At 38.9% G+C, this 26805-nt stretch overlaps 4 protein-coding genes and 1 pseudogene across 4 annotated transcripts; 4 read left to right on the plus strand and 1 right to left on the minus strand.

Moving 5' to 3' along the window:
- Positions 1-83: 83 nt before the first annotated feature.
- On the minus strand, positions 84-24878 carry LOC131788950 (acyl-CoA dehydrogenase family member 11-like). The gene is made up of 15 exons (XM_059106044.2): positions 24549-24878; positions 22937-23169; positions 22691-22790; positions 22041-22167; positions 21474-21616; positions 21161-21235; positions 20673-20747; positions 20433-20527; positions 19523-19622; positions 18944-19084; positions 18173-18265; positions 2299-2376; positions 1526-1718; positions 1230-1296; positions 84-646 (listed from the first exon to the last, which is right to left on the minus strand). The coding sequence occupies exons 1-15, from the start codon at positions 24798-24800 to the stop codon at positions 523-525; spliced, it is 1896 nt and encodes a 631-aa protein (XP_058962027.2). The 5' UTR covers positions 24801-24878; the 3' UTR covers positions 84-522.
- LOC131790372 (BTB/POZ domain-containing protein 6-like) lies at positions 5186-7222 on the plus strand. The gene has a single exon (XM_059107581.2). The coding sequence runs from the start codon at positions 5263-5265 to the stop codon at positions 6583-6585; it is 1323 nt and encodes a 440-aa protein (XP_058963564.2). The 5' UTR covers positions 5186-5262; the 3' UTR covers positions 6586-7222.
- On the plus strand, positions 9538-10255 carry LOC136278974 (BTB/POZ domain-containing protein 6-like; annotated as a pseudogene).
- On the plus strand, positions 11078-12811 carry LOC136279010 (BTB/POZ domain-containing protein 6-like). The gene has a single exon (XM_066162349.1). It carries the CDS (start codon positions 11166-11168, stop codon positions 12492-12494), a length of 1329 nt encoding a protein of 442 aa, XP_066018446.1. The 5' UTR covers positions 11078-11165; the 3' UTR covers positions 12495-12811.
- LOC131790381 (BTB/POZ domain-containing protein 6-like) lies at positions 13959-15436 on the plus strand. The gene has a single exon (XM_059107591.2). The coding sequence runs from the start codon at positions 14031-14033 to the stop codon at positions 15348-15350; it is 1320 nt and encodes a 439-aa protein (XP_058963574.2). The 5' UTR covers positions 13959-14030; the 3' UTR covers positions 15351-15436.
- Positions 24879-26805: the final 1927 nt, after the last annotated feature.

A 26805-nucleotide genomic window follows, 5' to 3' on the forward strand; every position in this document is an offset into this window, starting at 1 on the left:
CCGACAGTTCTTTGAGAGAGGCACTGAAGCAATAGAGCATGCGTAGTGGACGAAATCTTCAGATTGTGTAACATTCACGAGAGAATTTAATGAGGTAATAACGATATCTACACTTGGTGTGGAGAGAAACATGTAGGGAAGGATGCGAATGGATTAAAATATTGACTGCATATACCATACAATATTTATTAAGTGCCTTGATCATTGGCTGATCAGCTATGTCACGGCGATAAGGCCTGCTTAGGCCGAAACTGCTGACCACCTGACTGGATGGATTAAATCTGCATCTTTTTCGAAGAACACAAAAGACCAAACGTCACCACGACACCCGCTTTGGCGTGCATTCTGTTTCTGTCTTAAACATATAATTTTGCTTATTTTAAGTCTCTGTCTCTCTAACTACAGTAAACACTTCAGAAAATCGTGTTTTCTTAGCAATTAGTGAGTGAAATTCCCTGACAAGCAGCTGAGGCCTATTTCAAGCCTGTTGCTGTGTAAGGCTTTGCAAACGACCGTCAAGTATCATGTTCTTGTGAAATCTGAATGTCCCTTCATAACTAGCGCCAGGTCACAGGCGGAGCTTTTCGCGTCGTATGCGTTGTGTCTGAGTTGAGTGAGAACTGGGGTCAAGTCTTGCTGACACCACCTAAAAAATTGCACGTGCCTTTAGTACGTGTGTTTTGTGCGTTTCTACTCTTGCTAGGCTTGGTTCAAATGGGACTCGAAAGCAGTGAATTTCAAAAATTAGATACCACTTTTAAAGTCACTTTGGAAGCGTCTATTCCAGTTTCGAGAAAGTTTCTTTCGAGATCGGCTTCCATACAAAACAATGGCTGTTTTATGTTCATTTACTAGCGCAAATGGATAGACCTTGCACTTGAAAAAAAAATTCTTCGTTTTTGTCTATCATTGTAGATATCTCATTTTCTACAAAAAGCTGTAGGTCAAAGTGTTGGTGAGCAGTTATTTGAAGTCACAAGAGCAAGTTTTCTCTGCCCACTCGGCCCTTTCTTATATCGTTCTGGGGTTTTCAAAGCACGCTCGCTTTCAAATGAATGATGACCACTCATTCTACCCGATGACATATCGGATGAGCGCATGGTCGTGCTAATTAGGAGTGCAACACCTGACATATAAAATGTCTTCAAGAAAGAACTTGAGTTGCAAACGACAGGAACATTAGCTCACGCAGATCGTTCGTGTATCCTCGCTTCTTCTTCTTAACTTACCTTTTGGCAGCTTCCACATCCTGTTCTTCAGCCTCTTCCCAGGAAGCGTGCTCTATAAATAGGGACGCTGATAAAAGAAAAAAGAATGGTTTAAGGCGAGATATTAAAAACGATCTAGAAAGTGACCGAATATGCGCACCGGTCGGGGGGGGGGGGGGGGAAGAAAGAAAGGGGCGCTTTTAATTCTCCCTCCCTTTTCCCACATCCTCAGGCGCCGACCACACAGTTTTTGCGACCGTACTGAACAACAATTCATTCAAAAATTTCTAAACAAAACAGTATCATCAGCGTCATACCCATGTATATTCTTGCCAGGCTGAAGGCGACATCCCGTGCAGGTAATGAATCAGAGAGAAGCTCGTAGTTTTTTGGAGACAGCAAGGTATTCATGGAGGATTGTACTTTTTCCTCTATAACCTTCAGGGCTGGACGAAACGCACACGCCCTAGATAACTTGTTGGAAACATCCGCGTGAAAAGCCTTCAGTACCTGCATTATGATAAGAAAAGAGAACATGTTTCCGAATGTTTAAGTGCATAAAATCTGAGTTTAACAAAGACTTGAAATCATGAATTACACAGTAGGACATTTGTTGACTTGGTGACGGTTACCGCCTAGATAACTTTTTGAGAAGTAAGGATTCGAGCCTTCGTAGAGTGAATGCCTTTTAGTTTAGGCAACTCATCGTATCTAATAAGTCTCTTTCTGACCACGGTAATAAATGGTTGTAGCAAGGATTTTTCCAGTTAAACAGTGAAAATATAAAGAGGGGTGTACAATACGTGAACAGGTACAAAACCAGAGAAAAATTTCAAAACTTTTTGTCAACTCATGCTAAACCCCAAAGTAAGGCTGCAAAATGCTTTAAGGCACAGAAGATTTCACGAATCATTGCACGAAGGCATAATTTCCTTACAAACGCTTTTCCTTCTTGGAGGGTTTAGCACAATGCCTGAGGTTTATGGCACAATTACCAGGCTCAAGAATCGTAAAAACAAAATTGGTATAAAAGGTAACATTTACTACTGATATTAACTATGCCACATTTTAGGTAAACAATTAAAATTACCTGCCCTTGACTTTTAGAAATTGATCGAAGTACATCTAATGACAATACATTCGTCGTTCCTTCCCAGATGGGCAAAACCTAAATGAGAAAAATTCAAGGGATGTTAGGGATACACTTTCTTCTATGTCAGTTGATTGAGTAGCAGATTACCAGGTAACCAAGAAAACTCTTGAGGGTCCTTGAAATAAAAAAATAAAAATATAAAACACCTTGGGTTATAGAACTAATAAGCGAAATCTCTTACTTGAATATGCAGGCTCTTAAAATTGTTTGCGCAAAACACAAAAAATCGCTGGTCAATACAACTTCGGAAAACTTTTCACGCAATATGATTATCTCGAGATTCTAGGATCACTTTTCTAGACATAACTTAATTCAGATTCTGTGAAATTTTGCAAAAATTAATCGGCAGACGAAAGGGCTCACTGCATGAAATTGATAAATGTCATCGAGAGGTCTCCTACGCAGCCGTTGTTTGGCCGGAAAACTATTCTAGTTTGCCCCCGTTGTTTGGTCTCGTCTCGCAACGCGCGCTCTCGTGGAGTAAAGAGCGTTGCGTGACGAGACCAAACAACGGGGGCAAACGAGAATAGTTTTCCGGCGGCAGTCCGGTGAAGAGAATCACTAACCAACGTTCAAATTTTCTTCGCGAGGACATGAAATTCACGTGACATAGCGCAATGTATGAGAACCGCCACGGTATTTTAGCAACGCTAAAATAATAAAATAATAAAATACTAATAAAATATAATAGGTAATACGCTAATATAGAAAGGCTCTTTGTTTATAATAATAACTTCAAGGTCAGTTAATAGGTGTTCATTTCATGTAAGCTGCCGCTGTCTCGAGTTGCCACCCATTCATACTGAAATCTGCAACGCCTTGCAAAGTTGCGGGAAAAAGAAGCTCCGCTTTAAAGCCACGATCAGGAATCATGTCTTTCGTCGAGGACAACTGGCAAACAAAGAGACCAACCATCATACAGAGAACCAAGTTTGTTTTCAACAACAATTGCTGCAGCGATATCAATTCGTTGTTCGCAAGATGGATGGTGAGAGCGAAAGTAAACGAGTAATTCCTGCTCACAAGTTCGTGCTGTCTATCAGCAGTCCTGTGTTTGAGGCCATGTTTTACGGTGAGTTGGCGAAGACTAAAGACTCTATTGAACTGCCTGACTGTGCGTACGAGAGTCTCTTGGAATTGCCTCGTTACATGTACAGAAATGCAGCTACCAAGGTTTTGAGATTTATTTCGACCAGCAAATTAACATAAAGAGAAACACCTCCTATGCTATAAGTGCTCTGATATCAGGTCCTCCTACGTGCCAAGGAATTGGTTGTGTTGGCTCAATTCAATGTGCAGGTGTAACATTCACTTTCACCAAAAATGAATCCTCAACAAATGGAACAAGCACTACGTGCGGTCAATCACCAGAATTGTTGTTTTCTCTACAATAATCACTATTAAGTCGTAACAGAAATGACTACACGGCTAGTGTAGCACTGGATATGTCAGCGGATAAAATGGATTGCTTGTGGAGTACAGGTGCACAGGGCAGAGCGCAAAGGGGGGGGGGGGGTTGGGGGTGGAGGGAAGTTGATGAGGGCTGACGGTAAAGGTAAAAAGGGCCAAGAAAAACGTAAAGAAAGAGAGAACCGGGAAAAGTTTTTCTCGCACCTACCCTCCCCACCCTCGCATTTCGGCTATGAAAGATAAAAAATGGAGTGTCCAGGAAAATTAACGGCAACCATATACAGATAATCGTTGAAACTTGCACTTAGCCTGACGCCTCTCTTGGGATTTAAAAATGGAATGTTACATTATAATGGAAACAATGTTTTTAAACTATATATGCTGTTATGCTGTATCTAAATTTTTTAAGGATTAACACTAAAAAGTGTTCCTCCTCTGTCAAACCCGTCCATGTCATTTTGAAACACCTTTCAAGAAGTTGGTTCCGAAATTATTTAACTTTGTGTGGAAATGATCTGAAGAGAAGGCATCTCTATCTCAAATACCTAACACTCAGTAATTTTTCATGACTAGCCATGACCCACACTCGAATTCCACCACTTTCAAAGATTTGTTGTTCGAGGACTAAGTTTTAGACTAATGCGTGTCATTGAACTTTGAGGTAACGGCTAAAAATCTCTACATGCCAGAAAAGTGTTTAAAAGAAACTGCTAAGTGAATTGAGTCACCGTTACAGCGAGTCCAATCAATCTTTACTCTAGATTTCAGTGAAAAATATTTCCGGATTAAATTGTCCAATGATAAGATAATCAAGTCTGCGTCTTGTTTTACTGGTCTAGTTTCACTGTAAATAATGCCAAGTCGCATTTAATGAAACGCAAATCAAGTGTTCATTTTCCTTGTGAGTGGTCTCCAAATATGAGCAACAAATTTTTTTTCTGACAGGCTAGGTAGCAGACTGAACACGCGAGCCATTAAGTTAATTGATCACATGTATAAAGGGGGTGAATTTCTAAAGAAACTGTGGTGCTGCGTCAGTGGGAGAGTATAACAAGGTAAATTAGTGTTATCAAATTAAATAAATTAAAGACCGTAAAGAGTTCACGTTTCTGGCGTTAGCCCTTCGTCAGAGCGATTAATCAGACGTTGCTTGCTACAAAAGTGCAATTTCTCTTTCACTGAAAACGTATCCCCTAAATCTCCATAAAGAGTTCTCAGCTCCAGTTAAATGCAAAGAAGAAAGAAGTCTTGTGTAAGTTGTAAGACAAAGTTATTTTTCCGTCACGCTGACCCCGCACTGACATACGGAGGACTGGGGGTGAAAATTCTATCAAGACTCAGTCACGCTTCAGCCGTGACAACTTCGCGTGTAACATTATTTTATATTTAAATTTCGAAAACTACCGCTGTCTCGGTTTCCACCCGAATCGAATTGTTACAGCCGACAGATAAACTTCTCCTCGATTCACCGCAGATCTTAGAACAGAAGCCATGTCTGTCGGAGAAGAAAACTGGCAAAGACCCACCATCAAAGAGAGAACCAAGTTTTTTTTCAACAACGATCGCCTCAGCGATATCAAGTTCGTTGTTCGCAAGATGGATGGTGAAAGCGAAAGTAAACAAGTGATTCCTGCTCACAAGTTCGTGCTGTCGATCAGCAGTCCTGTTTTTGAGTCCATGTTTCACGGTGAGTTGGCGGAGACTAGAGACTCTATTGAACTGCCCGACTGTGACTACGAGAGTCTCTTGGAGTTGTTTCGTTTCATGTACAGCGATGAAGTCAACTTGAGCGGAAGTAATATCATGGGAGTGTTGTATTTAGCGAAGAAATACATGGTGCCGTCACTAGCTGAGAAGTGCTCGGAATATCTACTGAAGAACTTGGATCCATCCAATGTTTTCAGTATCCTTCCATCCGCACAGAAATATCAAGAGAAAGACCTGATGGAACGATGCTGGAAAGTGGTCGATGACCAGACGGAACAAGCTGTGAAATCGGATGGATTTGCATTAATTGAGAGGTCACTACTTACAGAAATAATAATACGAGACACTCTCATGATCAAAGAGATCGATCTGTTTAAAGCTGTTGACTTGTGGGCCACTGAAGAATGTAAGAGGCAAGGTTTAGAGGCGGTAGGTGCAACAAAAAGAAGAATCCTTGGAGAAGAAATTGTCAAAGCAATACGCTTCCCAATAATGAAACTGGAAGATTTCTCAAGTGTTGTTTTAGCCAGTGATGTCCTGACAAAAGAAGAAATCGTCAGTCTCGTCAGACACCTGACTTCTGTCTCCACGTCAGGATTTTCCGAAACAACAAGATCTGGTTTTAATGGGGCAATTCAAAGATGTTATAGATTCAACTCACCACTTGATAATGGATGGAGTTATAGTGGCCACCCAGATGTCATCGATTTCACTACAGACAAAGACATTGCCTTATGTGGAGTACGCTTCTTTGGTCAAAAAGACAGCAATTACTCGGTAGATTTCAACCTCACGATAGTCGAAACTGCAACAGTGTTGATGTCTTTGCGAATAGAACCAATTCAAACAAAACCATTGCAAGCCGAGAAATACAGTTACAGCGGTTTTGAATTGATTTTCAGCACAAAAATCATGTTAAAGAAAAACACCCGGTACCGTTTAAGTGCTTTAATAGCGGGTCCTGTTTCAGCGCGTGGAATGGACGGTGTCAGTTATGTTCAGTGTTCAGGGGTAACTTTCACATTCATGAACAGTGACATCCCATATAATAATGGAAGTACAGTTTGTGACGGGCAGTTTCCCGAACTGATCTTTTGTCTCGAATAATCAGTGAATAGTAACATACAGCTTCGCTGTTAAGGATCTGATGAGCATTGGGAAGATGAGCGGCCCTAGCTCCGACTGAAAACTCGCATTTTTTCGTTTTCTCCACACTCAAAACAAAAATTATCTATATCACTTTCTCCCCATCATTCAGCCTTTCCTTTGTTTGTTTGTTTTTTCCCCTCAACGTATTAGAGGAAACTGCCGAATCAGGAGCATCACTATAGAGCCAATACCACGTTCGTAGACGGTGATTTATAATAATCGTTAAATCAACAGAAATTTTGTCTGAGCAAAATGCGCATGAGAATTAGAAGAAAATATTCAGTTAATAACTTTTAATTAATAGAATATCTCAAAGATTGCTACTTCTATAATTTATCGAACTCTAACATTTTTAAATCCAAATCTTAAGCTTACAGTTGCGGTGTTAATAACAGTTTTGTACTGTGTCTAGCTTTTCACGTTTGATCTTTTAGGACAATCATTGGATGTACCTTTTTTAAGTTACTTTGGAGGCAACAATAGCTATCAAACACCTTTACTGTCTCCTTTAATACATCTCGATTTTTCTTCTTGGTTAGTTTGTGAAGAGAATATTTTCGATTAAACACGTCAGTTTTTTGGTATATATTGCCCTCAATTAGCTGGTGATATTGATTTTCAAAAGCTGTGGTGTATAACCCTTAAGGAAAATCGACCATTCTTACATTTACTCAAAAACACAATCACATTCGACAATTCTTGGTGCCTTTGATCATTCCCCCAAACAAGCCATTTCAAACTGTTATGGGACTCAGTAGTGTCCTCGATCGCTATAGGCATCGAGTTCCTTTTTAGTTGTGCAAGTTGTGCTGGAGCAAGTTGGACAGTAAACAGTTTGCTCTCCCAGGAAGATCTACCACGCAGGCATTGGTATATTTACTTCACACAATTTTGGAGACGATTGACCGTGGTGAGATGTATGTCAGGTTGTTTTTTCTGACTTCTCTAAGGGATTTGATCTTGTGGATCATAATGCTCTACTGCATGAACTGGATAACCTGGATGTGGACCCACATTTGATGAGGTGGATTGCTGCCTTCCTCACAAATAGGAAACAGTGGGTGAGGGTGAGGGTGAGGACGGTGCTGTCCCCAACAATACAGCTGAATGGCGGAATTCCCCAAGGAACTAAATTGGCCCCTATCTTGTTTTGTATTCTTGTGAACAGTATGGCCTTTAATTGTAAAAATAGAGTTAAATATGTAGATGACGCTACAGTTATGGAGTTTGTCCCAAGGTTTTCTCCTTCATACTTGAATTTTACTGTGTCCGAAATTTACTCGTTTGCTTTCTCTAGGGGAATGGTTCTCAACAGCAAGAAGTGCAAAGAAATGTGCATTACGTTTTTACAGTATTGCCCGTTTTCGCCACCCCCTTTAGCTGTTGGTAATTCTATAATAGAAAAGGTTTCCTGTTACAAGTTGTTGGGGGTACACTTATCAGATAACTTAACGTGGAACGAGCATGTATTTCATATTGTAAAGAAAGGAAACAAGAGGTTATATGTAATACGTGCTCTTAAGAAGTGTGGTTTAACTGATGGGCAGCTTATCTTGGTCTACTGTAGCATCATCAGATCTGTCTTGGAGTATGCAAGTCCTATATGGGCTGGCCTCACGCAGTACTTGAGTGATCAAATTGAGTCGGTTCAAAAGAGGGCTCTAAAAATCATTTTCCCGTTTATGAGTTATGAGGACGCGCTTAAGAAGTCAGGCTTAATTAATCTATGCCAGAGGAGGGAGGACGCATGCGTCACTTTCCTTAAGCGGAGTTACTACTTTCTGACCTACTACGAAATTTAGTACCGCGATGTCAATTTTCAAGACCATATGCCCTCAGGGCAGGAAGAACTGTGTCTGTACCTACCTCCTCAAGATCTATTAGATTTGGAAATTTTTGTACTATTAAATACCACAATCATGTGTAATATACTTAACTGCAATTTATCTTATTACTTAAAGTATTTAATGTTTACACAATATTTAATATTTATATTTAATTGATATCTAAAATAGTTCTATGTATGCATAATGTAGAAGTATTTGTAAATAATGACCCGCCTTGTAATTCAGTTTCTACTGCAAGAAGGCTGAATAAATGATCATCATCAAACGATCACCATCAAAGGCTTGCACTTCAGAGAAGAGCGATCCCCGAAAAACTAACATCGACGAATTACATTTTCGATGAACTGTTCATATTTAACGTTGCTCTTGACCGCTGTTACAATTTGGGCACACACTGTGTTCTTTGTCACTATTTTAGGAACCTTTCCGAAATCACAACATCACAAAACCAAATGCTGTGCATTGTCTTTGAGATGTTAGGAAAACTTTCTAAAGCCTCTTAGCGATTTCATGATCATTACCATAACTATGACAAATATTGTTATAATCGTCGTTACAAATTTTCTTTTCAGTCTGTTAAGCAGTGTAAGGCAAGAGTCATGCTTAAAACCAGAAACTCAGTCCAATTTAACCTTCGTAGGTTATACTTCATTAATCTTGTGTTGTTACCGTGACTTTTTATTATGTCTTGAATAGGAAATCGTGAAAATATGTTCCCGCAAGGCACAAAAAATAATTAATAAGGACGGAGTAAAAGGGAAAAATGTAATTGGTGATTCAAGTGATTTCGTTCTGGACTTCTGTCCTCCGGGGATAAAAGTCAGGTACACTTTTGCCCTGGGCTGAATCTGGGAAGGAGGCGAGTAACTCACACAACCAAAGTGAGGTTACCGCAATCAATGAAAAAAAAAACGGAAGAATACAATAATATGTGACCACTTATATTTAAATTTTGAAAAGTTGCCACCAGCCGTCCTCTCTTCGTGCTCCGATAATTTGAAAACTCCTCTGCCTTGCAAACTGAAGCGAACTGTCCCTGTTTCTTAAGCCACCAGCCGCTATCATGTCTCTCACCAAAGAAAATTTGCAAACAACCCGACCAACCATCAGAGAAAGAACCAAGTTTTTTTTCAACAACGAACGTTTCAGCGATGTCAACTTCCTTTTTCGGAAGATGGACGGTGAACGGGAAAGTAAACATGTGATTCCTGCTCTCAAGTTGGTACTGTCGATCTGTAGCCCTGTGTTTGAAGCCATGTTTTACGGCGAGTTGCCGGAGACTAAACAATCTATTGAACTGCCTGACTGTAACTACGAGAGTCTCTTGGAGTTGTTTCGTTACATATACAGCGATGAGGTGGCTTTGAATTGAAGTAACGTGATGAGAGTATCTGATCGACGAAAAGACAAAGGAAGCTTTGAGAACGGATGAATTTGCGACAATTCAGAGGTCCTTACTTAAAGAGGTAATCATTAGAGACAATCTATCCGTTGATGAGATAGATCTCTTTAAAGCTGTTGACTTGTGGGCCACAAAGGAATGTGAGAGACAAGGTATAGAGGCACATGGTGACACAAAAAGAAGAATTATTGGAGAACAAATTGTCCAAGCCATACGCTTCCCAACAATGAAGGAGGCAGACTTTGCTGGTGCGGTGCTTGACAGTGACATTTTAACAAAACACTAGATTATCAGTATCTTCAAATATTTTAATTCAATCACTTAGTCTGTAGAAGGCTTTTCCAAGGCAAAGAGATTTAGAATTAAAGCCTATCATTGAGCTCTGAGGTAACAGCATGACAGAAAAATGTTTAAAAAGCAACAGCTAGGTGAGTTGAGTCACTGATACAGCGATTTCAGGCAGTACTTTTACTCTTGATTTACAGCGAAAAATGTTTCAAGGCTAAATTGTTCAATATGATATACATATCTGTGTCCTGTTTTCCTTGTTTAGCTTCACCTGATGTTCATCAGTGAAGACTGCCAAGTCACATGTATTTAATGAATAAATGAAAAGTGCAAGTCAACTGTTCATTTTCCTTGTGAGTGGTTTCCCAAATGTGATCAACAAAGGCTTTTTTCTGGCAGGCTAGGTAGCAGACTGAACACGCGAGCCTTTAAGTTAATTGATCACACGTACAAAAAGGGTACGTTTCTAAAGAAACTGTGGCGCTGCGTTGGTGGGAGAGTATAACAGGGTAATTTAATTTAATCAACTGAGTTGATTTTGTAAATTGGCAACCCTAAAGAGTTTCTTAAGCTGACATTTCTGGCATCAGCTCTCCGTCAAAGCGAATGATAAGGAGTTGCTTCCTATACAGGTGTAATTTCCCTTTCCACTGAAAACGTTCATCCTTTCACTCCATAAAGAGTTATCAGCTTCAGTTAAATGAAAAGGAGAAAGACGCCCAGTGTTCGCAGGCCCGAGTGTAGGTTGCGAGACAAAGTTATTTTTCATTGATGTGTTTTTCCGTGACGCTGGTCCCCGCGCTGACGTACAGAGGACTGGGGGTGAAAATTCAATCGAGACTCAGTCACGCTTCAGCCGTGACAACTTCGCATGTAATGTTATTTTATATTCAAATTTCAAAAATACCGCTGTCTCGTTTTCCATCCGATTTATAAATCGAATTGATACAGCCGACAGATAAATTTTTCCTTGATTCACCGCAGATCTCACAACAGAAGCCATGTCTGTCGGAGACGAAAACTGGCAAACGACAAGACCAACCATTAGAGAGAGAGCCAAGTTTGTTTTCAACAACGATCGCCTCAGCGATATCAAGTTCGTTGTTCGCAAGATGGATGGTGAAAGCGAAAGTAAACAAGAGATTCCTGCTCACAAGTTCGTGCTGTCTATCAGCAGTCCTGTGTTTGAAGCTATGTTTTACGGTGAGTTGGCAGAGACTAGAGACACTATTGAACTACCTGACTGTGACTACGAGGGTCTCTTAGAGTTGTTTCGTTACATGTACAGCGACAAAGCGAACTTGAGCGGAAGTAATGTCATGGGAGTGTTGTATTTGGCGAAGAAATACATGGTGCCGTCACTGACTGAGGAGTGCTCCAAATATCTACTGAATAACTTGAATCCATCCAATGTTTTCAGTATCCTTCCTTCTGCTCAGAAATATGAAGATAAAGACCTGATGGAACGATGCTGGAAACTGATTGACGAAAAGACAAAGGAAGCTTTGAACACGGATGAATTTGCGACAATTGAGAGGTCCTTACTTAAAGAGGTAATCATTAGAGACAATCTATCCGTTGATGAGATAGATCTCTTTAAAGCTGTTGACTTGTGGGCCACTGAAGAATGTAAGAGGCAAGGTGTAGAGGCGGTTGGTGCAACCAAAAGGAACATTCTTGGAGAAGAAATTGTCAAAGCAATACGCTTCCCACTAATGAAACTGGAAGATTTCTCAAGTGTTGTTTTAGCCAGTGATGTCCTGACAAAAGAAGAAATCGTCAGTCTCATCAGACACCTGACTTCTGTCTCCAAGTCGGGATTTTCCGAAACAACAAGATCTGGTTTTACTGGGGTAATTCAAAGATGTTGTAGATTCAACTCACCACCTGGTGATATATGGGGTTATGGTGGCAACCCAGATATCATCGATTTCACTACTGACAAAGACATTGTCTTATGTGGAGTACGCTTCCTTGGTCACAGAGACAGATATTACTCGGTAGATTTTAACCTGAAAATGGTCGAAACTGCGACAGTGTTGATGTCTTTGGGAAGAGAAACAATTCCAACAAAAAAATTGCACGCCGAGAAATATAGTTATAACGGTTTTGAATTGATCTTCAGCCCAAAAATCATTTTAAAGAAAAACACCCGGTACCGTTTAAGTGCTTTAATAGCGGGTCCTAATTCAGAGAGCGGAAAGGGCGGTGTCATGTCTGTTCAGTGTTTAGGGGTAACTTTCACATTCATGAACAGTAACATCCCAAATAATAATGCAAGTAGTGTTTGTGAAGGGCAGTTTCCCGAACTACTCTTTTGTCTTCAATAATCAGTGAATAGTAATATACAGCTGGGTTGTTAATCATCTGATGGGTATTCGGAATGTTAGAGGCCCTAACTCTGATTGAAAACTCAGATTTTTTTTATGAAAATCACTTTCTTTCCATCATTTAGCCTTTCCATTTTTTTTTTTTCAACGTATTAGAGGAAAGTTGCACCTTAAGATGGTTTATTGGATAATTCCCTCTTCAGTGTACCATTTAATGCTACAGCTTTGTAAAATGGTTGTCACTTACGAATTCAAAACGGAATAAAGGAGGATTTGGGCGGTTGGAAAAGAAAAGACTGGGCAAGTAAATAAAGGTCGTTCAGTTTCACCCAACTCTCGTTTTTTTCTTTGTCATCATTTCAACTTTTTTGGCATTCAATCTACAATCACTATATGCATTGAGTTTCCTTTTAGTAGTATAGCAAAGGCTTGCACTTCAGAGAGGAGCAATCCCCGAAAAACTACGTTCGAGGTTACATTTTCGGTGAACTGTTCATATTTAAAGTTGCTCTTGACCGCTGTTACAATTTGGTCACACACTGCGGTTTTGTCACTATTTTAAGAACCTTTCCGAAATCACAACATCACGAAAGCAAATGCTGTGTATCACCTTTGAGTTGTTAAACAACTTTCTACAGGCCTTTTACCGATTTTATGATCATTACCATAACTATAACTAATATTATTTTAGTCAACATCATAAATTTTGTTTTCCGTCTTTTAAGTAGTGCACGGCGAGAATCATGCTTGAAAGAAGAAAGGAATTCGTAGGTCATACTTCACTGATTCGTGTTGTTAACGTGATTTATTCTCATGCTCGAGTAGGAAATCGCAAAAATATGTTCCCGCAAGGCACAAAAAAAACCGCCAGTCAATTAACTGTCCGCAAAATTTTCACGACATTCTTAGATAACATTATATACGTCAAGAAATTCAAATTCTGTCCACAATTTCCAGCGTAGGAATAATGTTTCCTCTCCGGCCGCAGTTTCTAACTCACATACAGATATTCTTAACGAATACTAAACAATTACGTTACAGATAGAAACGCATACAGAAACTTCTTTAAGCAACAACAATGCACATATTATTAGGCTCTCTGCGTATTAAACAACCTTTGTGCCCATTCGTGACTGCTACCGGAAACGCTTCCAATATCTTCATACCCCGAGGCAACCTCGTTAATATTTGCATGCGTAACGTTACGTGTCACTAATTAATGTGAACGGAGTAAAAGGGCAAAATGTCATTGGTGATTTAAGTTGTTTTATTGTGGACCACTGTACTCTGGGGGTAAAAATCAGGTACACTTTTGCCTAGCCTGAATCTTGGAGGGAGCGAGTAACTCACACAACTAATATGAGGTTTTCGTGGTTAATAAACAAATAAAAGAATACATTAATATGTGACCATTTATATTTAAATTTTGGGTGTTGCCCCCTGTTGTCTTCTCCTCGTGCTCCGCCAATATAAAAACTTCTCTACCTCCCTAACTAAAGCGAATTGTCCCTGTCTCTAAAGCCAGAAGCAGCTATCATGTCTCTCACCGAAGACAATTGGCAAACAACACGACCAACTATCAGAGAAAGAACTAAGTTCGTTTTCAACAACGAACGTTTCAGCGATGTCAACTTTGTTGTTCGGAAGATGGACGATGAACGCGAAAGTAAACACGTGATTCCTGCTCACAAGTTGGTTCTGTCCATCGGTAGCCCTGTGTTTGAAGCCATGTTTTACGGCGAGTTGCCGGAGACTAAACACTCTATTGAACTGCCTGACTGCGAGTACGAGAGTCTCTTGGAGTTGTTTCGTTACATATACAGCGATGAGGTGGCTTTGAATGGAAGTAACGTGATGAGAGTATTATATTTAGCAAAGAAATACATGGTGCCGTCACTCGCCGAGGAGTGCTCCAAATATCTTCTAAAGAACTTGGATCCATCCAATGTTTTCAGTATCCTTCCATCCATACAGAAATATCAAGAGAAAGACCTAATGGAACGATGCTGGAAACTGATCGACGAAAAGACAAAGGAAGCTTTGAAAGCGGATGAATTTGCGACAATTCAGAGGTCCTTACTTAAAGAGGTAATCATTAGAGACAATCTATCCGTTGATGAGATAGATCTCTTTAAAGCTGTTGACTTGTGGGCCACAAAGGAATGTGAGAGACAAGGTATAGAGGCACATGGTGACACGAAAAGAAGAATTCTTGGAGAACAAATTGTCAAAGCCATACGCTTCCCAACAATGAAGGAGGTAGACTTTGCAGGTGTGGTGCTTGACAGTGACATTTTAACAAAACAAGAGATTATCAGTATCTTCAAGTATTTTAATTCAATCACTAAGTCTGTAGAAGGCTTTTCCAAGGCAAAGAGGTTTGGTGATATTAAACGATGCTGCAGACTGGGCTTAAAGTCAGACAACCCATGGAATTATCCCAATCGCAGAGATTGTTTTAACTTCTCTGTGGACAAGGATGTGGCGTTACACGCGATAAGCTTCTTTGGTAACGAAAATCAAAGTTACCCAGTCACCTTAGAGGTGATAGACAACACAAGCAAATCAGTTCTAGCAACCAAAACTGCATCCTTTCCATCAGAGTTGTTGCAGTGCGAGAAATGCAGCTACCAAGGTTTTGAGGTTTATTTCGACCAGCAAATTAACATAAAGAGAAACACCTCCTATGCTATAAGTGCTCTGATATCAGGTCCTCCTACTTGCCAAGGAATTGGCTGTGTTGGCTCAATTCAAAGTGCAGGTGTAACATTCACTTTCACCAACAATGAATCCTCAACAAATGGAACAAGCACCATGTGCGGTCAATTTCCAGAATTATTGTTTTCTCTACAATAATCACTAGTTAGTCGTAACAGAAATGAGTACATGGCTTGTGTAACAGGATAAAATGGATTGCTTGTGGAGAACAGGTGCACATGGCAGAGCGCGAAGAGGGGGGGGGGGGTGGGGGGAAATTTATGAAGGCTATGACTAAACAAGGAAAACAGGACACAGATATGTATATCATATTATTGAACATTTTAGCCTTGAAACATTTTTCGCTGTAAATCAAGAGTAAAAGTACTGCCTGGAATCGCTGTATCAGTGAGTCAACTCACCTAGCTGTTGCTTTTTAAAAACTTTTCTGTCATGCAACGATTTTCAGCTGTTGCCTCCAAAGTTCAATGATACGCTTTAATTCTAAATCTTAGTCCTGGAACAACACAAATATCATTTCCAAGGCCTTGAAAGTGATGGACTTCGAGTGTGGGTCATGGCTAGTCATAAAAAAATTACTGAGCCTTAGATATTTGAGAGAGACATACCTTCATTTCAGATCATTTTCTTACAAAGTCAAATAATTTTGGAACCAGCTTCTTGAATGGTGTTTCAAAACGACATGGATGGGCGTACAAAAATTTTATTTTAACAGATGAGGAACACCTTTTTAGTGTTTATGGTAAAAAATTTTGATGCAGCATAAAAGCATATACAGTTTAATATTCCCTCTGCTACGCTTCAGCGCGTTGATAATTTTGTTTCAGAAAAACATTTTGCTACGCTGTAAACGATTTTGTTTCCATGTTTAACTTAAATTGCCGCAGAAGTCTTAACCAGTTTTTTAATAGCAAAATCCCAAAGTAAAAAATCGCAGAGAAAATTTGTTTTCTCGAGGGATTTGTTTGCTGACGTCATGAGCGTGCACAATAGAAATATGAAGCACGCTCACGCAATTGAATTTGATTAGACAAATTTACTAGCTATGTTATAAATGTATTTGAAAAGTGTAAATGAAAAGTGCAAATCAAATGATCATCTTCCTCGTGAGTGGTTTTCCAAATGTGAGCAACAAAGGTTTTTTTTTTTCTGGCAGGCTACTAGGCAGCTCACCGAATACGGGAGCCACTAAGTGAATTGATCGGATATATAAAGGGAGTGAGTTTCTAAAGAAACTGTGGTACCGCGTCGGTGGGAGAATATAACAGGGTAATTTAGTTTAATAAACTGAGTTGATTATGTAAATTGGCAACCGTAAAGAGTTTCTTAAGCTGACGTGTCGAGCGTTAATCCTTCGTCAGAGCGAATGATCAGGTGTTGCTTCCTATAAGGGTGTAATTTCCCTTTCCACTGAAAACGTTCATCCTTTTTCTCCATAGAGAGTTCTCAGCTTCAATTAAAGGAAAAGGAAAAAGAAGCCCTGTGTTTGCAGGCCCGAATGTAGGTTGTAAGACAAAGTTATTTTTCATTGATGTGTTATCCGTCACGCTGGCCCCCGCGCCGATGTACGGAGAACTAGGGGTGAAAATTCTGTCGTGTATGATGTTATTTTATCTTCAAATTTCCAAAATTACCACTGTCTCGGTTTCCACCCAATTTATAAATCGAATTGATACAGCCGACAGATAGATTTTTCCTTGATTCACCGCCCATCTCACAACAGAAGCCATGTCTGTCGGAGAAGAAAACTGGCAAATGACAAGACCAACCATCAGAGAGAACCAAATTTTTTTTCAACAACGATCGCCTCAGCGATATCAGGTTCGTTGTTCGCAAGATGGATGGTGAAAGCGAAAGTGCTGTCTATCAGCAGTCCTGTGTTTGAGGCCATGTTTCACGGTGAGTTGGCGGAAAAACGGTGTGAGTAATCAGAGCTGTTCAGGTGTCACATTCACATTTACGAACGGTCCCTACTCAGACTATGGAACTACGACAATACAGGGACAGTTTCCTGAATTATTATTTTCTCTTTATATGATCGCGCAAAATTTCAAGTAGAAATCGTATATTTTCGTGTAGTTTTAATGAAATTGTAAATCAAACAAGCTGACGCGAATGTAAGTACCTGGAACGGAAAACAACTCCTACACATATCGCCAAGGTAATTAACAATCTCTTCAAAGGACACACGATGTAAAAAATGTCCGTGCTTACCAAAACTCCAGGGGCGATAAGAAACTAGATTGAAAAAAACAAATGACGACTAACCCTGAAAGGGTCTAAGCAACTTTTGAAGCAACTATAACATTTGATCGAATTTTCTAATACAAAAATCTGAAAATATTAAAAAATCTAGTATCTTCAAAGCTACATTCACTTAAAAGTGCTATCCTTTTAAAAGTTCAGCAAATGATGACTCAGATTCAATTGCTGAAGTTCTCATCCAATGATCACAACCATACAAAGTACATCAAAGGCTTATTTGGTTTTATATGTTGCCTATTGAGTTATCCATAAGCAAAGTTAATTATTTTAATAAGCTGCAACTGATCTTCATTGCAGAGGAAGTTTTGCCTAAATATGCAAACAACATTTATTCGTCACTTCTACTGAGACAATCCGTAGTATTCCTGCTGCTTATACATGTATAAGGTAGCTTTCGGTTTGCAGTTTTGTGCAAATCAAATTCGAATAAATTCAGTTGTAGAATATTCACGTTCTAGGGCAGATCATTTGGCTAGAATGAAATAATCAGAAAATCACTGGATTGTACGCACATCGCACCCGAGTACAGCTTGAAGCAAGATCAAGAATGTAACAGAATAGTATATTACCAGCAACAGTTTTCTGTTGTGAAACCAAGTTCTCACCACTAACGTGTAGCTGCAGTTCTGTCAACAAGTGAGAACGACTGGTAACATTTTTTTAAAAAACCAATACTGAAAAAAAAAGCCAAGTACCTGAGCATCCCTCATCAAGCCTGGTAACCCTGTGTCTTCTATGTATCCTTGACCACCAAAACTCTCAAGACCTTCTGAGGTAACCTGCATGGCCTGTGTAAAAAAGCAAAGCTCAGGCTATGAGACCTTTAAAAAACAATGAATAAGCTTTGACAAAAGGGTTGATTCTAGAGGTCTTAACTGAGGTGTTCTCTTAGAATCACAAACTGAATAAATTTCTAGAAACACTCACTCTGAATTAAGGAAACAATTTCCTCGCGTAGAAGTCAAACAGATACAAGTTGGAAGCAATACGCGAGAGTATCGGGTTATGTGCGCCTCGACGAAATCGCTGAAGCGTAGGTACCTATTATAAATGTTGGTACCTGCTTGGCATAGCGTATAAACCAATTAAGGCTTAGATTAATTTTACGACTAGAGCAATTCATTGGTTACATTCAAAAAAAGCCTTTTGGTAACTCCAATCTTAGAAGTTAGCCTGCAAAACAGGTGTATTTTTGCCGCATATTCAGTCGCAAGTCGTGCGCGATGATAGCGCCCTCACAGCTCTCGCCCTACACTTACCTTTATTAGCTTGAAAAAAAGCAAAAAAACATTACACCTTTGCTATTAACAGCCTTGGCTTAAGTGCAAATTTAGACTATCTCAAATGTTAAGATATTTTTGAGCAAAGAAAACTTGCGCAAACTTCCTTGAATAGCGAGTCACACCTTACAGCAAATGTCAAATTTGATCCTGCAGACAATTTTTTGTTTGAAGCAATGGTCGTACCTGTTTAGCAGTGTACAGCTTTGTGATAGGTGTAAGAAGTCTCAACAGCTGTGTCTCTACATCTGAGGCCTCGTTGCAATCCTGTTTACCAAGCAGACGGGCAACTTCCATTGAGAGCAGGAAGGCCGCGCGGGTCTCCACCTGTACAAGGACGAAAAAAAGGAGGTAAGTTATCTTGATATCTTTCTCTCTTTCTTTGAAGGTAAATAATGACGTGGTGTACAATTTCTAATCATTTATATTCTATCCTAGTGGCTATTTTCATGGGTTTATAGCCCAAATAAATATTTGCCTAGTGAAGAAAGGATGAAGTAAACCAATTTGCTACCAGTTTTAGTTTTAAAGGTCATGGGTTGACAAGGCATGGCAACTTTTCTGGACCAAATTCAGACTGAATTACAACACTCCTAGATCACTTTCGGCTTTAAATTTACATTTTTTCTGTGGTTATGGGGGGAAAAAAACAGATAATATTTCCTGGAGCAAATTTGGAATGAACAACTGCACATCTGGATTACTTCGAAAATTACATTGACAATTGTTCAAAGACCAAGAAAATAAATCACCAAGTATTATTACCTCTATTTTAGCGAGTGTCTGCATATGAAGGGGATGTTCCACCAATAGTTTACCAAACACTGATCTTCTCAAACAATAATCCTGAGCCAGAGACATAATTCTGAAAAGGATCCAAGGATGTCAATTGTTAACTAATATTATCGTAAAACAAAATATTGTGAGGTTCAAAGCTGGTCCACTGAATTTTAAAGTCATGAAAGCAATCTAGCTTCATTCAAACTGTTTTCTACCCTTATCCTGAGGTTCTGGCAAGGAGAATTTGTGTTTGGCAATCATCTCCATTTTTTTCTCTTAGGACCTTAATGTTTGATTAAGCAGTGGTACTGTAAGGAGAAATGAGTTGCTGGTCAGATTTAGGGGTTAAACGCTTATGTTTATAGTATGACTACAAGCCACTTGAATTAATCGAATTCACTGCGTTAAAAGTACTCACCTCCTCTTCACCCTCTCCCACCCACCCACCCACCCCAAAATATGTTTGTCAAGTTTCTCTTTCAGGTTTTAACCAGCCATTTTAGCTCCAGGGCAGAGAGGGGAATTTTCAGAGTAAGAATCTCAGCCAAAAACCTAACACAGATATACTTTAAACCTTTAACTCCCAAGACTTCATTAGTAATTCTCCTTACTGTCTGCCATACAATTCATATGATATTAGTTTGGAGAATTTAGAATTGGATCAATCCATAATCCCCTAATTGATATTTTTCTTTATTCTCATTACTTTTCTACTTGATATTGTACCGACAGTGTAAGGAGAAATTCTGTCTTGGTCACTAGAGGGACTTATAGGGTTAAACCCACACATTGAATTAGCGCTCAGCATGTCAAATGAGAGGCCACTTACAATATCTGTCAGAAATGTTAGCTGCTACTGTGATTTTAACAAAATTCCTTTTTTCACCACTCTCACCTTCTCATGACACCTGCAGCTACAATGCTGTTGTGAAAACGAGTGATTGTTAACATGTCTGATATACAAGGCACTCCACGACCCTCATCAGACATCTGAAAATGTTTGCAAAATGAAGTTGGTTTTGCATAAGAGAATGTAATCATGCAAGCAGTCAAAGAGTTAAGGCCATAAAATATGGTATGATAATGGAGCAGGCATTGCTGTGGCCAAGGTGAGGATATAAGAGAATGAACTTACTTTGTAGGCTTGTGATCCATGAAGAAGAAGCTCAGCAGTAGGAAGCTGCCTGGTTCCCAACTTATTTTTCAATCTCTGCAAAATATGGGATTCAATATTAAATCAAATTAACTTTGCCAGCATGTAATATCAGCACATCAGCACTGTTGTACCTATTTGTAACAGAGCCAAAGAATGGGTAGACAAGCTGCTTCCAAAAACATAAAAATTTGTGATAACGATGCTGAAGGAACAGACTGAGAAGAAAGGATTAAGGTTGGCATGGTTGTTCAGTTTTCTCTGTTAAAGCCTTGTTATGGAGATTAATTGAAAAATAAAAAGTTATCTGGAGTGAAAAATCCCTCAAAACCTAACCAAACCCCTGAGCCCCACCCTAAACCACTTCTGGGCAAATAAGGCCATTTTCACTTTAACTTTTCTTTAAAATACACCAACACTAACAGCTGGTGGTGGCATTCTATCCTAAGAATAACAAGTTATCATTTTACCTGGACTTCAATATTGTTTAATTTGCCATCTTCATTGCGAGTTTGCATGTAAAACATTGTAATGCCTTTGGTGCCCTGATACAGATTAATAACAATCCAAATTATTACAATGTTGAAATAAAAAGATTTTCACACCTAGCACATATGGAGAAATTAAAATTAGACTTGAGAAAGTGGCACAAGTTGTGATTTTCTTTCTACTTCTATCAAGAGTAGACTAGAAAACCAAGAGGAAATCTTTTGGAGCAAGGCCAAGATAAAACATCAAATTGAGCCCACATCTGTTGCAACATTAATGAAAGAAACAACTCACAGGTACAGTAGATCCATCAGGGTTCTGGACTCTCGCAAGAGTGAGTGTCATGTCTGCATCAGTAGCTGAGCTGAACCACTTATAACCATAAAGTCTGTAGGTGTCATCGTCTTGAGGGACAGCAATCGTCTCTGTACCATTTGCTACAAGGCAAAAAGACACTCATCACCACTAACATAGGAATGTAGATTGGACAATGAATAATAGTCAGCGGCAATAATCGGCCTACTGTGAGTCAAGGCATGATACTTAACCCTTTACCCTTAAGAGTGACTGGCTTCTAATTACTTATAACAGCATCACCCTTGAGTCAAACATTGAGGTCATTAGAATAAAGGAAATGATCACTAATTTCACAAGCTCCTGATTGTCAATCAAATTCTCCTGGTCGGCACCATAGGAAATGTAAAGAGAACAGACTGGAGAATATGAATATTGATGTGAGGGTGCAAAGGGTCAAAATCATTATTAATGGAAAGATGAGCAGCACTGAGAAAGAAGAATTAAATTCTCAGTTTACACAAAATAATTTTAAAAAAATGATTCCAGCAGATAATCTAGACTTACCTACATCTGAGCCCCCTTTCCTCTCAGTCATCCACTGACCAGATGTCCAGAATTTCTTTGGATCTCTGCTGGTTAAATGGCTGTAGGCATCCTTAAGAACACTAAGCTTCTCTGTCATATTTGACACCTGGATGTTAAAATATAGGGGAAATTACAACAAAGTCACAATGTTTTTCCATCTCCAACAAATTTGGAACAGAAAAGAAAATTGAATTTCTTTGAAGGAACGCTGGCTGCTTGTTATACATTGTATACTGTAAAATTGTGCTGAATGAACCATGAGTTGAAAAGGGTAATTCAGAACAAGTATGCTTAACTACAAGAATGTTCATCATGAATAAAGGAAAGAAAGCTAAAAATAGCATCTTAAATTAAACCAAATGGCTGTGCATGTTGAACTTTCTAGTCAACCACATCCATCACTGAAGCTGGGCCCATTAACTAATTAAACTACTTTACCACAGCCAGTTAACTATTGATTAATGAATAACATTGCAAAATGACTGACAACTATTGTAGCTCACACAATTAATCCACTAAAACCTTATTTTACTGAAGAGAACAAAGTGTCTTTAATACTTAGGGCTTAAATTAGGCAAACTGGCTTACGTATACCATTATTTCAAATCTAAGCATAGTACAAATTGTACCTCAATACTCTTAGCTGCTCCATCTGTCATGGCCAAAGGACAAGAATACAAACCAGAAGAAGGAGAAAACATGAACAGTTTCGCAGCTTGGTAGATACGACTGAGAATAAATAAAAACTAACAATGTTGAAGTTTTAATGATGCCTTTAGCTACCAGCACAGATAAAAAATAGCATGTCAGTTCTATGCACTTGTGTAATCAACTGACTTTGACTAATTTCTATGAAAACAGAAACTCATTTTTACCTCCATTGTCCATACTTTCTTTCATAAGGAATGGATATCAATCCTTCTTCAGCTGACACATCATGTAACTGTCTCCACCCTTGGCAAGTCTGAATATTGTCCACCCTTTTTCCCCAAGCATCAAATTGTTCAAGTTTTGGTGGCTGTAGCTCACATTCCCTTCCCATTGAGTAAATATCAGTGGCCACTCTGTGGCCAAAGTGCTGTAAGTCTGGAAAGATTTCTTGTAAAACCTGTGTTTAAATAAGTCCAGTTTCATTGAGCAACTTTGTGAGCAAAATTAAGAAAAACCTTTTATACGTTTAATTTAAGTCTACAGAATCTCCGTTGCAATCATGAAGAATGTTCAACAGGTTAATCACTCCCAGCAATCATAATGTCCATCCACCTTCATTGAAATAAATCAAACTCCTTGATAATATGTATTTATTAGAATGATATGTGCAAAGAGTGATCCATCTTGGGTGCAAGTAGTTCTTTTCACTTAAGTAAAAGTGAGGGATGTTTTAACACCCTGAGGAGAGGTCATCTCTAGGGAGCTTCTCTCACACAAACTACAGAATACAACCCCCACTTAACCATATCACACCTTACAATGAAACAACTTAATGTTGTGTGATATGAATTAGCTGTACTAGAATAGTCCCATGTGGCCATATGGAATATTATCTACTAGATACTTATGGGAAGAGGAGATTGCATGAAAAAGAGTACAGTTCATTTTGTGATAGCTAACACAAGTGAGGTTTAAAACCCTTGTAAATGCACAAACTGTCAAAACACCAACACCCGACACAACCACAAAATTTACCAGCAGTTAATGCAGAAAAAGTCAATGCTCCCTGTAGGAAAAAACACGATTTAAAAAGAGCAGATTAACCCTTTACGTTCTGACATCAGTTTGAATATTCTCCAAACCGTTCTTCAATTAGTAAGTGTACTTACTGAAAAAAGGAATGACCCAAATTGACCTAAAATGACCTTAGTAAATTACCTAAAATAACCTGCCTAATGTCTTGACTATTCTTGACCTAATATGATTGAAAATAACCTACTCTAACTAAAATGATGCAAAGTGACGTTTAAACTTCATAGGAGCAATTTAAAATAGTAATTGCCAGTGATATACAGAACAGAACTGAATGATGCGAGCTGAGTGCTTACCTTCGCGGTTTCACCTAATAGTATGCCACTTTAGATCACTTAGAACACCTTAGATCATTGTGCTACTACCAGCTACTATTATGGATCTTTTTAGCTAAGCTTAAAACGCCATTTTTGGTTGTTTTAGACATCAGTCAAGGTTATTTTAGCTTTTGTTTTTTATTTTAGGTCATTGTACACGTCACTCTTAGGAGGTAATTTTAGGTAATTTTTTGTTTTAGTAACTACGATTTCCTGAGTTGTTGACGAGAAGAATTTCTTCAACAATCTGGAGACTCTTTAATTTTTTATCATTTTCTTTATTCTCGTGACTTAACTGTGTGATTCAGGAGCGATACTGTATGGAGAATTTGGATTCTAGTCATTATAAGGGGTTACAGGGTTAAAGATTAAAGCTGCACAATTTCGCAGACCAATCACTATTGTGTTCATGTTAATTATCCTTTACCTCATGTGGAAGGACTCTCTTCAAGTACGATTGCAGAAATAGATCTCCACTGAATTGATTTCCAAGCCTTGGCGCTCCTTGAAAGAAAGTTCCTCTCTTAGAAGCGGCAAATTTAGTATCCCCTGCAACTGAGCTATCTGGCGTATCGCGGTTGTCCAAATCAAGGGATTTTTCTGCGCCCCTTAAAGTGCTTTTCCATGCGATCAAATTATTTGGGAAGAACTTATCGGCTGTTATTTTAGCCCTGAACATCTTCACATACACTTTTACAGTTCGTAAGGCGATAGCAAAGTCGATAGAGAGGATTTTCTTGCACACTACAATTCAATCGCCATGTTTATTATTTACTTCTTAGGAACCACGCTTTCACGAAAATCGCAACTTGCGTAACATTGCGCAACTTCTGCAATGACGGGTACTTGGAAACACGCAAGTTGTCGCAGTCAATTTCACCTGGCATTTTGGAGTCTGTATATTCTAACTTAAGATTTATCTGATCTTCCTTTCTTTGTTCTTCTTCAGATTCACTGCTGAGACGGTCTCGGCAGAGTTATTGTAGATACCGCATTGAGACCATAATCAAGAGGAGGTGGGGTTGGGCAACAGGGCGTTAAAATTTTATGTCCCAATAAAGGGTGGCTTGGTAACAGCAGTCCCAGAGACTAAAAAATCTTGATTTCATCAGAAAAACCAGATTTGGGGGTGTAATTGTCATAATTGATAGGGCAAACTGAGCAAAGTGGGAATGGCAGTTCTGCAAGTAACTGCAAAGGAGTTCATTTCTACAGTCACCATTTTTCGACGCAAGAAAAACTTCAGACAAAAGAAGATTGCACACGTTTGTAAATTCAAGTTATCTTATATTCAAGATTTATTTCCATAGCTCATTGAAAATGTAGATAAAAAATAAAACCGTGTTTGAAAGGCAACAGTTAACGATGGACGTAATACGTACAGAAGTGAATATGCATTCGAGAGATAAAAACGAGCACTTTTCGTAAAGAGAAGTTTAACATTTGTGTTCACCAGTAAAACTACCTAAATCCAACTAGATGTGCTATTTTTCAAACGTAACGAAGAAAAAACACATCTCAGTATGTTTGTCAACAGGAAAGCAATTTGTAAACGCAATTACCTCATGCCTTTCATTACAACAAGATCTAGCCCTTGTGTAACTTAATTAGACAACTCAGCCTTGGAGTAATTTGTGAAGCATTTATAAATTTCAATCAAATCCATCCATTGGTGATTTCCCCCGAAAAATAAATATTCCGGCCAATGTGACCCATGCTGGGTATAACTAGCTCGACGGCACTTGCTTACTAAAAAAATAAAAATTTGCGTTCAATAATTCTGGGCACAGCCTCAGTGTTCACTTGAAAATGTATAAATATTGCGCTTAATCGTAAAGCGCTCTATTTTTCTTTAACAACACAAAAACAACCAATCGCAATTAATTAAAGTCATCGAACTGAAGCATAAAAATTTCATCAATTTTAAAAAATTATAAATTGTTCCTTGAGCAATACTCAGTAAATAGGAATAAGTTTAGCGAGCGATAGGTGTTTGAATGTGTTTTTTTAATATGTCTTTGTAAAAATCATAGAAATCTGTTGAACACATTAGAAATCATATTTATCAAATGCAAGAGGGAGAAGAGATATGCACTTTGCTATGTTTTTTTTTTCCGACGTCAAACGTAACTTGAGTTTCTGCTGCCTCCTGCAAATCGAAAGAATTCAAAGTTTAGATGTATACAACACAATAGGTAACAAGTGTCCTTCTTTACACAGGGCAATGCATCAGCCAGCCCTGGTAGAGCTATTCCAGACACAGTTTGGCTCTTCACCTTCGGCTTTGGCTTGGTTCGTGGTCTCACCGCTTCTCCTACGCCGAATGAGGCGGGTTCTTTATGATAAAGCCACCAGTATAACACTGCAGTCTTCATCCATCCTGAAATTAAAATGAATGCATGTACCACTTCGACTCTTACATATCCAGTAATATATGTACTGATGGCTTCTTCAGGGAAGAGGTTGAAGGGTACCTATCAAACAAACAAGAGATTATCAGTATCTTCAAGTATTTTAATTCAATCACTAAGTCCGTAGAAGGCTTTTCCAAGGCAAAGAGGTTTGGTGATATTAAACGATGCTGCAGATTGAGCTTAAAGTCAGACAACCCTTGGAACTATCCGAATCGCAGAGATTGTTTTAACTTCCCTGTGGACAAGGATGTGGCGTTACACGCGATAATC

This window comes from Pocillopora verrucosa, chromosome 2, assembly GCF_036669915.1.
Source record: "Pocillopora verrucosa isolate sample1 chromosome 2, ASM3666991v2, whole genome shotgun sequence".
Taxonomy (NCBI): Eukaryota; Metazoa; Cnidaria; class Anthozoa; order Scleractinia; family Pocilloporidae; genus Pocillopora; species Pocillopora verrucosa.

What these genes read in the sequence shown, in the direction of transcription:
- LOC131790372 (XM_059107581.2), top strand. Translation starts at nt 5,263, where the DNA reads ATGTCTGTCGGAGAAGAAAACTGGCAAAGACCCACCATCAAAGAGAGA.
- LOC131788950 (XM_059106044.2), bottom strand. Translation starts at nt 24,800, where the DNA reads ATGTTCAGGGCTAAAATAACAGCCGATAAGTTCTTCCCAAATAATTTG. An exon ending in AGACACTCGCTAAAATAGAG is followed by an intron (nt 19,085 to 19,522) that starts GTAATAATACTT and finishes GTCCTTGTACAG; the next exon opens with GTGGAGACCCGCGCGGCCTT. An exon ending in AGCTGTACACTGCTAAACAG is followed by an intron (nt 18,266 to 18,943) that starts GTACGACCATTG and finishes TTTTTTACACAG; the next exon opens with GCCATGCAGGTTACCTCAGA.
- LOC136279010 (XM_066162349.1), top strand. Translation starts at nt 11,166, where the DNA reads ATGTCTGTCGGAGACGAAAACTGGCAAACGACAAGACCAACCATTAGA.
- LOC131790381 (XM_059107591.2), top strand. Translation starts at nt 14,031, where the DNA reads ATGTCTCTCACCGAAGACAATTGGCAAACAACACGACCAACTATCAGA.